We start from the raw sequence: 12,332 nt of genomic DNA on the forward strand, positions 1-12,332 counted from the left end.
AATCTTACGGTAGTTCGAAGACAACAGTGAGGTTCTGCCTGCTCCGTTCCACGCAGAACCTCACCAGAACAAGTGAACTTAGAACCACATATAGACCGGATGACTTCTGCGTTATTGCTGCATTAGTACTTAGGTGTACCGCCTCTTCACTCTTCTCTTGTTAGTGTGTAAATAGGCTGTTCACCAGTTCTTTCTCTACAGAACCAGACGAGGTTCCAGCCGGATGGACATTGTTAATTGTTCCACATCACTGATTTATTCTTTGACATTCACTTAATGAGTTGAATTGCTTGCTTACTTTTTCTTTTGTGATAAATACCCACACAATGTTAATTAAAAATAGTAATAATAATAATAAAGTTTTAGTTTATGAACGTCGTTCTTGCTGTTAAACTATTATTGTAATTATTAGGATTGCTATGATTATTGGTATTAGTATCAAATTATACTTAAAATACCAAACTTAGTCATTATGCAGAATAGCCGTTTCAAAATTATATATCTTATATTATTGGATAATAATCATTGAAGCGTTTATATGTTCAGCACTTTGATATTGCAGTTTGTAAAAGTTCAGCTAATTCAAATGACTTTATATACTGCTGGGTGACATAACTTAATTATATTACATCATAATATATAAGTTGATTTCGATTGTTTTTAATAATAATCATTTTCAGTAAAACTGCATTTAAATGAGACAAACAAATCTATTTTCTAGGTTCTGACTAATTAATAATCCAAATCTGCAAAGTTACTAAAGTTTTAAATTAAATGTAATAAAGTTACTATAGTAACTACTCTAGTAAAGTATGTCAAACATTTAAGTAACACAATACTTAACTAAATGGGCATTACATTTAATTCTCACAGAATTCATTTAAAATTTTAACTTTTATCTTTCCATTTTTCAATCCTAAATTGAGAGGCAAATATTGAACATTGAACTCTGATCAACAAATCATATTGTTATTATTTACCATGCTGATATGTGTATTTAAGTGGGAGGAAACTTTAAGTCCCAGTATACAAGTTTTTTTTTTTTTTTACTTTCTTTGCAGAAATGTATAGAATGGTATACAAAATTAAAAAGTCCAGCACTAACATTTACATTTTTTTATGGAAAATAGAAAAAAATAAACTTGAAAGCAACAACAAAAACAAACAAGATTTACCCAGAAACCCCTTTTATGTCAAATGTTAGAGTAAATGATGAAGCTGTTTAATGAGTTATTGGTGTTTGTTGTTGTTGTTGTTTTTCCCATTTCCTCCCTTGATGTGTGAATATATCTCAAACTATTAAGAGACCAGTGCATTTTTGTGGAGGGCTGTTTGAGTTGATAAAAATCAATATTTACTTCTCCTTTGACTTTAAACACTGACTGAAAACCAATCACATCTTGTACAGTTGGACATTTTTGGGGGAATTCGTTCCACATCTGCACCGCCCCGTCGCCCCGTCGAGGTGAACACAGTGAAAGCGATTGTTTCCAAACAACACCGATAACTGAGCCGAGGAAACTTTAGTGTCCTGGAGCGCTGCCCAGAAGCTTGAACCTGGTGGGCGTACATGAAATCCTCCTTTCTTTTTGCATATACTCCACAGAACGCTTTACAATGTGTGGGCGGCAGCATCGCCGCCTGCATGTGTGAGGAAGACAGTCACCATGGAAACCACCTAAATACCTCTGACCTTCTCCTCTCTGTCAGTGATGAAGGTGTGAGCGGAGCTGGAAGTCTGCCCAGTCGGGGCTTTTTTAATATATTCATCAATACACTGCAAATAATGTGTGACGAGGCCAGTGGGAATATTATCACAGCTATAACATCATCTTTAATAACACATGTTTTATTATTTCATTTAACTGTTCCAGCAGGTCAGCTTTAATGAACGTTTGTGTACTTTATATATTTATAGATAATCAACAACAAAATACACATGATAGTATATCGAATATCTTCTTGTTTTTTGCCTGTTGGTCCGACAAAACAAGTAGTTTGAAGATGTTATTTAAGTCAAATTCTGATGGAGTTTTTATTATTTTGTGACCATAGTTTGTGACATTTTATAGACATAACGATTAACTGAGATTAATCATTAGAGTTGAGATAAATAATCCTTCATCGCACTATATTTATATATATATATATATATACGCCTACAGTCCTGAGACATTTTCATTGTGTTAGCTTAATTAAAGGATAAGACTGATGATATTCTAAAGTTAAAGTCCCATTAAAACACCAAAACCAACAACATGTTGGTCCATCTCTCAAAACGTCCCCCTACATTGGTTCCTACTGAAAACATATATCTTTCAAATATAGATATATATATATAGATACAATTTAGATAGAAGATACAAATACATTTGCACAGTCTTTTCGTTGACATGTCTCTCTTCAGGACACCTTTGAGCCACACGAGGGATGTTCGTATTGTTCTCATCATTTTGAACTTAAGTGATTTAAACTGCTTGGAGGAAATGAAAAGAATGAGCTAGCCTGTTAGCTCTGCCTAAATGCATTTATTTGGTGACATTGATCAAATGTTTAATATGTGCATGTTTTCAATAGCACATGGATAAAACAAAGTTGTGATTTATTAAACGTGTATCTCCTCTAACCGGCTGGTTTTAGTAGGAGATGCACAAATGTCCTCTTCTCACCATTGATAGATACGTCCTGTCGTGAATTGAGACACAAATGTTTGTCATGTTTGAAAAGAGGGTCGCTGAGGTGTTTTTACTGGTTCTTGGACAAGAATGGAACTCAGAGGAAGACGCTTTGATACACACACACAATACTTGTTAGGAGACACATTCACTGGTGGTTTTGATCTTTTCATGGGATTTGTTGACAGTCGTTGCAGCCTGATTGGGAACGTGACACATTGTTGGAGGTAATTGTCATCAATTGATATTTAGACTTTATTTATTTATGTATATTCAAAAGGATTCACTGGCACGACCATGTTCGTATAGTGTTGCAAGAGCAATACTGACATTCATTTTCAATATTCAGAGCAATGTTGAAAAATAAAAAACAGTACATGTACAGTGTGTACTATTAATGATAAAGAATATGATGTTTTGGTATTATTTAAACTACCCAACAGTTTGTACAAGTACAGCCTAAATCAACAGTTAATTGGCAACTATTTTGATTCTTTTGTTGGAAAAAATGTCATGGTTGCAGCTTCACAAATATGAACATTTGTTGTTTTTTTCCATTTCAATAATGTTAATAAATGTATTTATTCTGGGTAATTGTGACGGGATTTCTCACCCTTTTTAAAAATATTTTGATCAATTGATTAATGGAGAAAATAATAATCTATAATCAAAACAATCATTAGTTAATAGTTCAAAACGAGCTCCGCCTCAAACAGCTACATCAGTATAATCCATCTCTTATACTAAAGCAAAGTTAATAATAATCTAATGATATACTATATATATAACAGTCCCAGGGGACATCTTTCTGCTTTAGGTACATTTTCCTAATTATACTCTGGCCTATATACCTTTTCAATGGAAGACTTTTTCCATGTTGTAACAGAGTATTTTTATAGTTGTAGTACTTTTATTTTATTAAAGGATCTGAATACTTCCTCCACCACTAAAGAAAAACTATGTACGCGTTATTTTACTACCATTTTTCAGAGTTTTTTTGTTTGTTTAGTTATTGTTCAATGTTTACGTAATGACGTAACAGCCGAGCCACGTTACGCTGACGTCGGAGGTCGGAGTTGAAAGCTTGACGGAGGAGGGCTCGTGCTTGGACGGTTCGCGGGAAAACGTCCCAAAACAAAACGGTTTCTGGTGGACACGCGACCAACTTCGGACACCGTTTTGAACTAATCGATGCGTCAAACTAATCGATCCGATTAATAGGAGCGTCGTCTTCAAAACGTAGTACTATAGCAACCAAATAGCTACTTTAACGTAGCTCCAAGCTAACACAACAGTGCTAGTCTGTTAGCACGGCTGTGCACGAGAGGTGACGGTTAAGGACTCGGTAACCATCGGGAGAAATGGCGGAAAGACCCGAAGACCTGAACCTGCCCAACGCGGTGATCACGCGCATCATCAAGGAGGCGGTGAGTGTAAAAGCCACGAAGAAGAACTCAGAGCCTTAAACTGAAGTTAAAGTATCAATACTACAGAGTAAAAAAATACTACTATTACAAAGTAAAAGTATCAATACTACAGTGTAAAAAATACTACTATTACAAAGTAAAAGTATCAATACTACAGTGCAAAAAAACTACCATTTCAAAGTAAAAGTCTCAATACTGCAGTGTAAAAAATACTACCATTACAAAGTAAAAGTATCAATACTACATTGTACAAAATACAACTATTTCAAAGTAAAAGTATCAATACTACGTGTAAAAAATACTACCATTACAAAGTAAAAGTATCAATACTACAGTGTAAAAAATACTACTATTACAATTAAAAGTCTTATATTCATAATGTCTCCTGTGACAGAGATAAGATATGATAATAATAAATATAATATATAATGTGTATATATATATATACAGTATATAATAATAATACAATATATAATTCAATACTTTAAGACAAAATAATCCTGTATTAGTCAAAACAAGTATTATAAATAAAGTAAATAAGTAATAAACAGTAGAATATTCAATATAAAAATAAGTAAAAAGTCCACAATAACACAATAATAAATATATATACATATACATTATATTGCACAGATTTTTTGTGTTTTACCAGTGGTGGTAGAAGTATTCAGATCTCTTCTTACTTAACGTTAAGTAAAAGTAGTAACGTTACTACTGCAGTGTTTAAATACTCCTGTCATGATCTTAATTTACACAAGTAAAAGTACAAAAGTATCAACATGAAATATGCCATAAGTACTAGTAAAAAATGTCACTCGTGGCCACAAGTATTCAGATCTTTTACTTAAGTAAAAGTAGTTTTATTACAGTGTAGAAATACTATAAAAGTACTGAAGTAAAAGTACAAGCATCGAAAGTCCAAAAAGTAAACTCCTCATTGTGCAGACCCATTTCACATGTATATGTGTGTGTGTGTGTGTATATATATATATATATATATATATACACACACACACACACACACACACACACACACACACACACACACACACACATTGATAGAGAGAGATATATATATATATATATATATATATATATATATATATATATATATATATATCTCTATCAATGTAATCATCAGTTTAATGTTGCAGCTGGTGACGGTCGAGCTCATTTAAATTAAGTTATGTACTGCTGGATCGCTTAATATAGAATAATACATCATAGTTTATTACTTGATTTATATATATATTTATTAATAATTTAGATTCTGCAAAGTTAAACGTACAATCTTTGCCTTTTTAAAAGTATAAAGTAACATAAAATGGAAATACTTTAGTAAAGGACAAGTACCTCAAAAACAGATGAGATTATTCGGTCCTCCAGTTTGTCAAGAAACAGAGAAATGGGATAAAAAAAACAGTATGAAATATATATGTTTTCAAATGAGAGAGCTGTTCAGTTTTAGTAAGTTGATAAATATAAAAGACGACTCTGTCATATCTTCTGTGATCTACTTGCTCTTAAATGTTACTCAAAATGAACTGAAAAAATCCTAAATATATTTTAGTGAATAAATCCAGTATTTGTTTGTGTTTACTGTAACTTGGCTTCATGTTGTTTTAAAAGAGAACCTTTTTCTTGTTAATGTTCTCTTTCTGCTTAACAGGTGGATACATATTTGTCTCTGTCTCTGAATATATATATATATATATACATATATATATATATACATATATACCGCTGCAGCCTTGAGTTCACTCCTCCGCTCCGTTTGCTTTCCTCACAGCTCCCAGATGGGGTGAACGTGTCTAAAGAAGCCAGGAGAGCCATATCTCAAGCTGCCAGTGTGTTTGTGTTGTATGCGACGTCCTGGTGAGAACAAAAAGCCTCCGACTTAAAAAAACACCTAGCGCTCGAGTTTTGATTCACAAAATCCGTTCAGGCGTTAACACATTTCAAACGCGGGCGTTAAAAGAAAACCAACTCAGAACTTCAGTTATCAAGTTTAAGACCTGGATATTATTTGTGAAATGTTTTTTTTTTCATCTTATTGCAGTGCGAACAACTTTGCCATGAAAGCCAAACGTAAAACTCTGAACGCAGGAGACGTGTTGGCTGCCATGGAGGAGATGGAGTTTGAGAGATTCCTGGAGCCGCTGAGAGAAGCTCTGGAAGGTCAGTGCATCACTTCTGAAGACCTGTGATAAATAATAAGAGTTCGACCGTCGCAGACAAAAAAAAAAAAATGCTTCTTACATCATTTTACACATCACACCCGGGTCACTTTCCCACAAGCTGCTGCTGTGAAGCATCACATCTGTACTTCTAAACACTATACTGATGATTGTACAGATGTTAAAGGTCGTTTGTGTTCCTCCTCCTCCTCCAGTGTATAAGAAGGGCCAGAAGGGGAAGAAGGAGGTGTCCGAGCAGAAACGCAAAGACAAAGAGAAGAAGGCCGACTCCGAGAACGACAAGAGCAGGGAGGAGGAAGAGGAGGAGGAGGAGCGCATGGAGGAGGAGCCCGAAGCCGAGAACGACGCCGAGGAGGAGGAGGAGGAGGAGGAGGAGGTGGAGAACTGACGAAGAGCGGACGGACGATGAAAATGGGACACGGTGTGTTTTTAAGTGCCGCTCGGGTCGTCACAGAGCCACCGTGAATGAAAAACATCCTGGTTCACAGAGCAGCAGAGGGGAGCTCAGAGGACGGGGGGGGGGGGGGGGGGGGGGTTACGTTAATAACTTCTTTGTGCAGCTGCTGTCTTCAGCACAATCAAACTACATCATGCACTTCCTGATCTCTGCTCCATTCTATCTTCTTCTTCTTCTTCTTTTGATACGAACACCGTTCCTGACAGTAGAGAGTTCAATAACTGATCACACTTTTGGTAAATAATAAGCTTGTCAATCAATCTGAAGGAGGGAGTGAGAGCGTAGAGAGTAGTTTGACCGGTGTCCAGTCACTTGAAATGTTTTGATAGATGCGTTGTTACACCTTTTTTTTTTTTTTTTTTTTTTTTTAAAAGTAAGAAATATAAACGCAAAAGTTCCTAAAATCGTCTCCGTTAGCGCCGGACGTCGACGTGCGCGTTGGCTGATCACAGCTGGAGGAACGTCGGGTTCACGGCTTCGTTAAGATGAGCTTTGGGGACGCGTCTTCTGTGACGTCCTCATGGGGGACACGTCCATGTTTGTGATCCAGGACCTAAATCCACACCAGACGTAAACGGGTCCGATCTAGATTTTAAGTCGGGGAACTTCTTTGTCGAAGAAATTAGTTTCTAGCTTTTGGTGCAAAATGTAAACGCTAGTTCTGAATTAAGCACCTGTGTTGTTGTTTTTTTGGATTGTACTGTAATATGGTGTTTTCTCCTGTGTACTTAATGTACTGTTTGACAAAATACTCAACACAAAATACCAAGAGTACAAGAGCTAAATGTGACAGTGATAAGAATAAAGAGTGACGGCTGAAGTGAACTGTTCAGTATATAAAGTCCTTTGTGTTCCTGATCTGAGTTTTTGAACCTTTATACTTTTGTAGAATTGTATATGACTGGCTGAGATTTTCAATAAATATTTTGTATAAAAAGAAACTGATCCATGACTGACTCTATAAACTCTGACCCATAACAGTGGTTCTGATACTCTGCTGAAGAAGAGACGACACAAGTTAAACTTATGCAGCGTTTTGGTGTTTGGACAAATGACCAATTATCAGTGTCCCAACAACTAAACTTCAATATTAAAATACAAACGTTTTAGTAAAACGTGTTCATATTGTACTATGAGAACATTATGTAGCTGATAAGGAGCATTAATGTAATGAAACATGTCTGGTTCCTTTCATCGGCCTCCATCGTACCAGAGAATCACAAGGGTTATTATATTAGCCATGAGGTAAATTTATGCATTTGTGTGATTCAGAAGAGGATCAGGGCCACTTGTGTGAAATGTAACTTGATTTTACTCAACTCAAGACTTTAATACATCTTTCATGTGGCCCTAAACTTCTGAGCATAACTGTACATGACTAACAGTATTTAGATCTTTGTAAAAGCAGCAAAAAGCATAAATGTACATTTCAAAGTCCGGCATTGAAAACGCAAAATGTTCCTCAAATGTAGAACTTATGTTTCATTACTGATGTTTACTGCAAGCGGTACTTCACAAAATTAGACATGGAGCCAATTTTTAACTACTTTGCACATCTAACAATGCATTCTTTTTTTTAAAAAAAGGTCCTCAAGTCCAAATTTTGAGCATCCGATTGAGGGATTGCCTCCACACAGCTCTCATCATGGCGGCCGACAGGTAATGGTGGTAACTCTGAGGCCCAGTCCCAACGTCCCCCCTACAGCCTCAAACCCTGAACCCTCAAGGACTCACTGACGTCACCTGGTGAGAGGTTGAGTGAGAGACTGAGGACTTAAAATGTGAACTCAATGGGACAGAACTTCACAGAACACAGGTACAATCGACAGTATTTTATACTTTGTACTCCAGAGTTCAGCGTCTTCCAGGCTCTTTCCTCACAAGTTGGGGTCATTTCAAATAAGTTTGTCAAATCAGCTTCAATGACAAAATAAAATATTTTATGAAAAAATAAAATATCCAGATTTCATGAGTTTTTTGTTCCGTCTTTAATCCTTAAGAGTTGATGATCCACAAACCAGAGATTCTACTGCGAGCGAACAAGGGTAAGAGAAGAGAAGTGCAACACGAGGAGTTCAGTTTGTGAACGTTTTATTTATTCATTTAGTCGGATGGACACTCGACTTTGCCGCTGTTGATGTCATCGATGACATCATGGGGAGGACGCCCATCGATGGTGCAGCCGACCGACTGAGCGGTACCCAGAATCTCTTTGATGGTTCCTGAGAGCGGAGACAAAAACGTACGGTCAGTCAACGACTGCAGATCATCGTCAACACAATGTCTTAAAGATATGAAGTCACTTAAAGGCAAAAAAGGGACAAAATCCAGATGAAGTTCAAATGATCAGAACACATTTATGAATTCAGTTGAAGGTGATTTGTTCCAGTCTTTTGGCACAAAGTTGTCCATTAGTTTTGGGCAAACCTGTTTCCTAAAGCCGGGTCGCTCTGAGCCTCCACTGGATTATACTCAGTCACTGACAAGACAGGCATAGTGGCGGGAGGCTGAACACAATCCTTCATAGAGCGATAGAAGAACAGCTGGTCTACTAAAAGACCAATTAACATTCAGGAGCTTCCGGTGTTCTTACCGGAGAGCTCTCTGGCGATGGAGCGAGGTCTCATGGTGCGAGCAACGGTCACAATCTCATCAAAGGTCACACTTCCACTGTGCTTGACTGAAAAAAAAAAAAAAAAAAAAAAAAAAAAAAGAGAAGCGTGGAGGGGTTAGAAATGCAGTTCATTCTTTTGATGAAGACGTTTCTGTTGAAGGTCACAGTGAACTTACTGTTCTTGACCTTCTTCCTGTCACGAGGAGGCTCCTTGAGAGCCTTGATGATCAGAGCCGACGCAGAGGGAACGACGTCCACCTTAGGGAAGGAAGGAAGGAAGGAAGGAAAGAAGAGTAAAAACCAGGAACGTCACTATCACAGCGGGTCGGCCTGCTGCCTCCACTAAGCCGAGGCGTTAGCGGAGGTAATGAGGTGCGGGTCGTACCACTGCCTGTCTGTTCTGGATGGTCAGCCTCACGGTGATCCTCAGGCCCTTCCAGTCACCGGTGGCCTTGGCGATGTCGTCACCAACTTTCTTGGGAGACTGATGAGAAAAAAAAAAGTTGATCAGCAGAGGAAATAAACCAGATTTAAATGGCTTCACTCACAACAGATAGAACATAATCCAGGATAATAAAGGGAGCCGTTGCTCTTGTTCCAGTCTTTTGGCACAAGATTGTCCATTAGTTTTGGGCAGACCTGTTTCCTAAAGCCGGGTCGCTCTGAGCCTCCACTGGACTATACTCGGTCACTGACAGACGGGCAGAGTGGCGGGAGGCTGGTGAATTTTGCCTTTTCATTTCACTCACCAAACCCAGAGGTCCGATTTTGGGCGCCAGGGCCGAGGTGGCTCCGACCTCCCCTCCTGTGCACCTCATGTACACTGCAAGACAAAGAAGAGACGCGTGAGCATGAAGTGGTTAAAGGGTGAACGGGTGAGGCCCATTCTGAGTCACTAAAAAAAAACAAAAAAAAAACCAAAGCACATCCAGGTTGCTGCTCACATCATAATCATGTTGAGGCTTAAGAGATAAAACATTAAGTGAAAACTTCACAGATTTGTTTTCTACAGTTCTTATGCAGACCATCTCATTTACATTTGTACACTAAATAAATAAACGTGGACTACAAGCAAAACACAATCCAGATCAACACTTTAAAATGATCAGAATACATTTATGAATTCAGTTGAAGGTGATTTGTTCCAGTCTTTTGGCACAAAGTTGTCCATTAGTTCTGGGCAAACCTGTTTCCTAAAGCCGGGTCGCTCTGAGCCTCCACTGGATTATACTCAGTCACTGACAGACAGGCATAGTGGCGGGAGGCTGAACACAATCCTTCATAGAGCGATAGAAGAACAGTTTATATTTTATACCCCTCAACTAAAGTCGTACATGCGATTAGTAGTTTGCAGATTAAAGCGTCATCTGTAAATAGTCAGAAATATTTCTGGAGCATAAAACCAATAACTTCTTAAACATTTGCGTTCATAACTGGTTATGAGGTGAATTCACCGGTTAAGTCAGTGACGTGGTTGGAGCCAATAACACAATAAAGAAGTTCTTCAATACCGTCCCATATTAAAAGGTGTGGCAAATGCATGCAAAGTTAGATAAAGTAGAAATGTCCTTTCTTTTTAGAACCTCCATTATTTGATGTTATTGTGTGATAGTGACGGGATATGGTGCCTCAGAAGTAGGTTTGATAATGTTATTAAGAGCTGATAAACATTTACACTGAAAAATTAAGATCAGTAGCCGAACAGATTACAGTTATCAGAAATGTTTTGACAGAGTACCCATTTAAATGTTATAAAATCCTACACATTTACATCTATACAAAAAAAACAATGTAAGATTTTTTAACATTTAATCTTAATTAATTGATTAATTTATTTATTTTCAAAATTAAGGAATATTAAGGAATTACTCCATTAGCAAAAATTAAAGGCGTTCAATAAATAAAATTAATTTCCGCATTACAGATTTCGTCACCTTTACGCGACTAACGTTTAGCTAAACTAGCTAACGTTAGCCAAGCTAGCGACTCATCCCACGTGGAATCTCAGTCACCATATTTAATATCAAACCCGTAACAAAATTATCCAACATTTCACCTGATGAAAACATTTAAACATGCAGAAAATTAATTAATTTAGACATCATTTTCCCCCTTGTCCTTCGTCGCGTCTCGTGCCCCGTTTCTTTACCGTTTTCTCTACGCCGTTCACAGGCCGGCAGACACGGAGGCAGCCGACACGGAGCGACTCCATCTTGGATCTGAACAAGCGTCTGCTTTTATTACCCAGTAGACACTGAAAACATACCGATCTTAATCTCGTTGGGGTCGAATTTGGGAGGCATGTTGCCGCTGTGGAGGTTGAGCTCAGTTCAGCTTGGTTGGTGAGGGTGTCGGATGAGCCCGGGTTCGGGACGACCGATTTACTGTTGCACCTTCACCGCTAACGGGAGAAAAGGAAAGACCGAAGCACGGTCGCGGAGGCATTTATAGGTCCGCCAAAGTATCGCGAGATGTTGGGATTCAGGTCACATGACGTACATCCATGGGTGGTTTTAAAACCTCCCCTGGTAAACTTTACATACTTTTACTTAAATACGGTTTGGAAAGCAGGACTTTTACGTGTAGTGGAGTATTTTCACAGTGTGGTAATAATACTTTTACTTTACAAAACAGTAATATTCTCTAAACTTTTCATTTGTTGTGTGTGGAAAAGATCTTGTTTTGTAAAATAACTAAAACTATCAGATAATTGTAGTGGAGTAATATTCCCCTCTAAGATTTAGTGGAGTAGAAGTATAAAGCTGCATGAAAAAAAGTACAAGTACCTCACATTTTGTACTACAGTACTTGAATTAATGTACTTAGTAACAGTCTACCATTGAAGAACTTTAGTGGAAGAAATATTCAGATCCTTTACTTAAGTACAAGTAGTATTACCACACTGTGAAAGTAAAAGAGGAGCCATGATGTGAGAACTATACAATATATTCATAATAATAA

The 12,332-nt window shown here is 37.4% G+C and overlaps 2 protein-coding genes and 3 non-coding genes across 5 annotated transcripts; 1 reads left to right on the forward strand and 4 right to left on the reverse strand.

Moving 5' to 3' along the window:
- Window positions 1-3,759: 3,759 nt before the first annotated feature.
- Window positions 3,760-6,826, forward strand: pole3 (polymerase (DNA directed), epsilon 3 (p17 subunit)). Its single transcript, XM_068724255.1, has 4 exons — window positions 3,760-4,102; window positions 5,892-5,977; window positions 6,162-6,280; window positions 6,495-6,826. The coding sequence occupies exons 1-4, from the start codon at window positions 4,037-4,039 to the stop codon at window positions 6,686-6,688; spliced, it is 465 nt and encodes a 154-aa protein (XP_068580356.1). The 5' UTR covers window positions 3,760-4,036; the 3' UTR covers window positions 6,689-6,826.
- A 2,005-nt stretch (window positions 6,827-8,831) lies between these two features.
- rpl12 (ribosomal protein L12) lies at window positions 8,832-11,796 on the reverse strand. The gene is made up of 6 exons (XM_068724333.1): window positions 11,638-11,796; window positions 10,121-10,194; window positions 9,757-9,855; window positions 9,548-9,629; window positions 9,351-9,437; window positions 8,832-8,979 (listed from the first exon to the last, which is right to left on the reverse strand). The coding sequence occupies exons 1-6, from the start codon at window positions 11,672-11,674 to the stop codon at window positions 8,861-8,863; spliced, it is 498 nt and encodes a 165-aa protein (XP_068580434.1). The 5' UTR covers window positions 11,675-11,796; the 3' UTR covers window positions 8,832-8,860.
- On the reverse strand, window positions 9,136-9,261 carry LOC137882229 (small nucleolar RNA SNORA65). The gene has a single exon (XR_011103917.1). It is a non-coding gene; the product is annotated as a small nucleolar RNA SNORA65 (small nucleolar RNA).
- Window positions 9,962-10,086, reverse strand: LOC137882231 (small nucleolar RNA SNORA65). The gene has a single exon (XR_011103919.1). It is a non-coding gene; the product is annotated as a small nucleolar RNA SNORA65 (small nucleolar RNA).
- LOC137882230 (small nucleolar RNA SNORA65) lies at window positions 10,509-10,633 on the reverse strand. Its single transcript, XR_011103918.1, has one exon. It is a non-coding gene; the product is annotated as a small nucleolar RNA SNORA65 (small nucleolar RNA).
- Window positions 11,797-12,332: the final 536 nt, after the last annotated feature.

Source organism: Cebidichthys violaceus, unplaced genomic scaffold (genome assembly GCF_023349555.1).
Source record: "Cebidichthys violaceus isolate CVI_PGR_0920_01 unplaced genomic scaffold, fCebVio1.0.p SCAF_30, whole genome shotgun sequence".
Classification (NCBI taxonomy): domain Eukaryota; kingdom Metazoa; phylum Chordata; class Actinopteri; order Perciformes; family Stichaeidae; genus Cebidichthys; species Cebidichthys violaceus.

Excerpts from the sequence above, each read along its gene's own strand:
- pole3 (XM_068724255.1), top strand. The coding sequence starts at position 4,037 with ATGGCGGAAAGACCCGAAGACCTGAACCTGCCCAACGCGGTGATCACG. Across the intron at positions 4,103-5,891 it reads CGCGCATCATCAAGGAGGCG|CTCCCAGATGGGGTGAACGT; the intron begins GTGAGTGTAAAA and ends CTTTCCTCACAG. Across the intron at positions 6,281-6,494 it reads GCTGAGAGAAGCTCTGGAAG|TGTATAAGAAGGGCCAGAAG; the intron begins GTCAGTGCATCA and ends CTCCTCCTCCAG.
- rpl12 (XM_068724333.1), bottom strand. The coding sequence starts at position 11,674 with ATGCCTCCCAAATTCGACCCCAACGAGATTAAGATCG. Across the intron at positions 9,630-9,756 it reads TCCAGAACAGACAGGCAGTG|GTGGACGTCGTTCCCTCTGC; the intron begins GTACGACCCGCA and ends TCCTTCCCTAAG. Across the intron at positions 8,980-9,350 it reads CATCGCCAGAGAGCTCTCCG|GAACCATCAAAGAGATTCTG; the intron begins GTAAGAACACCG and ends CTCCGCTCTCAG.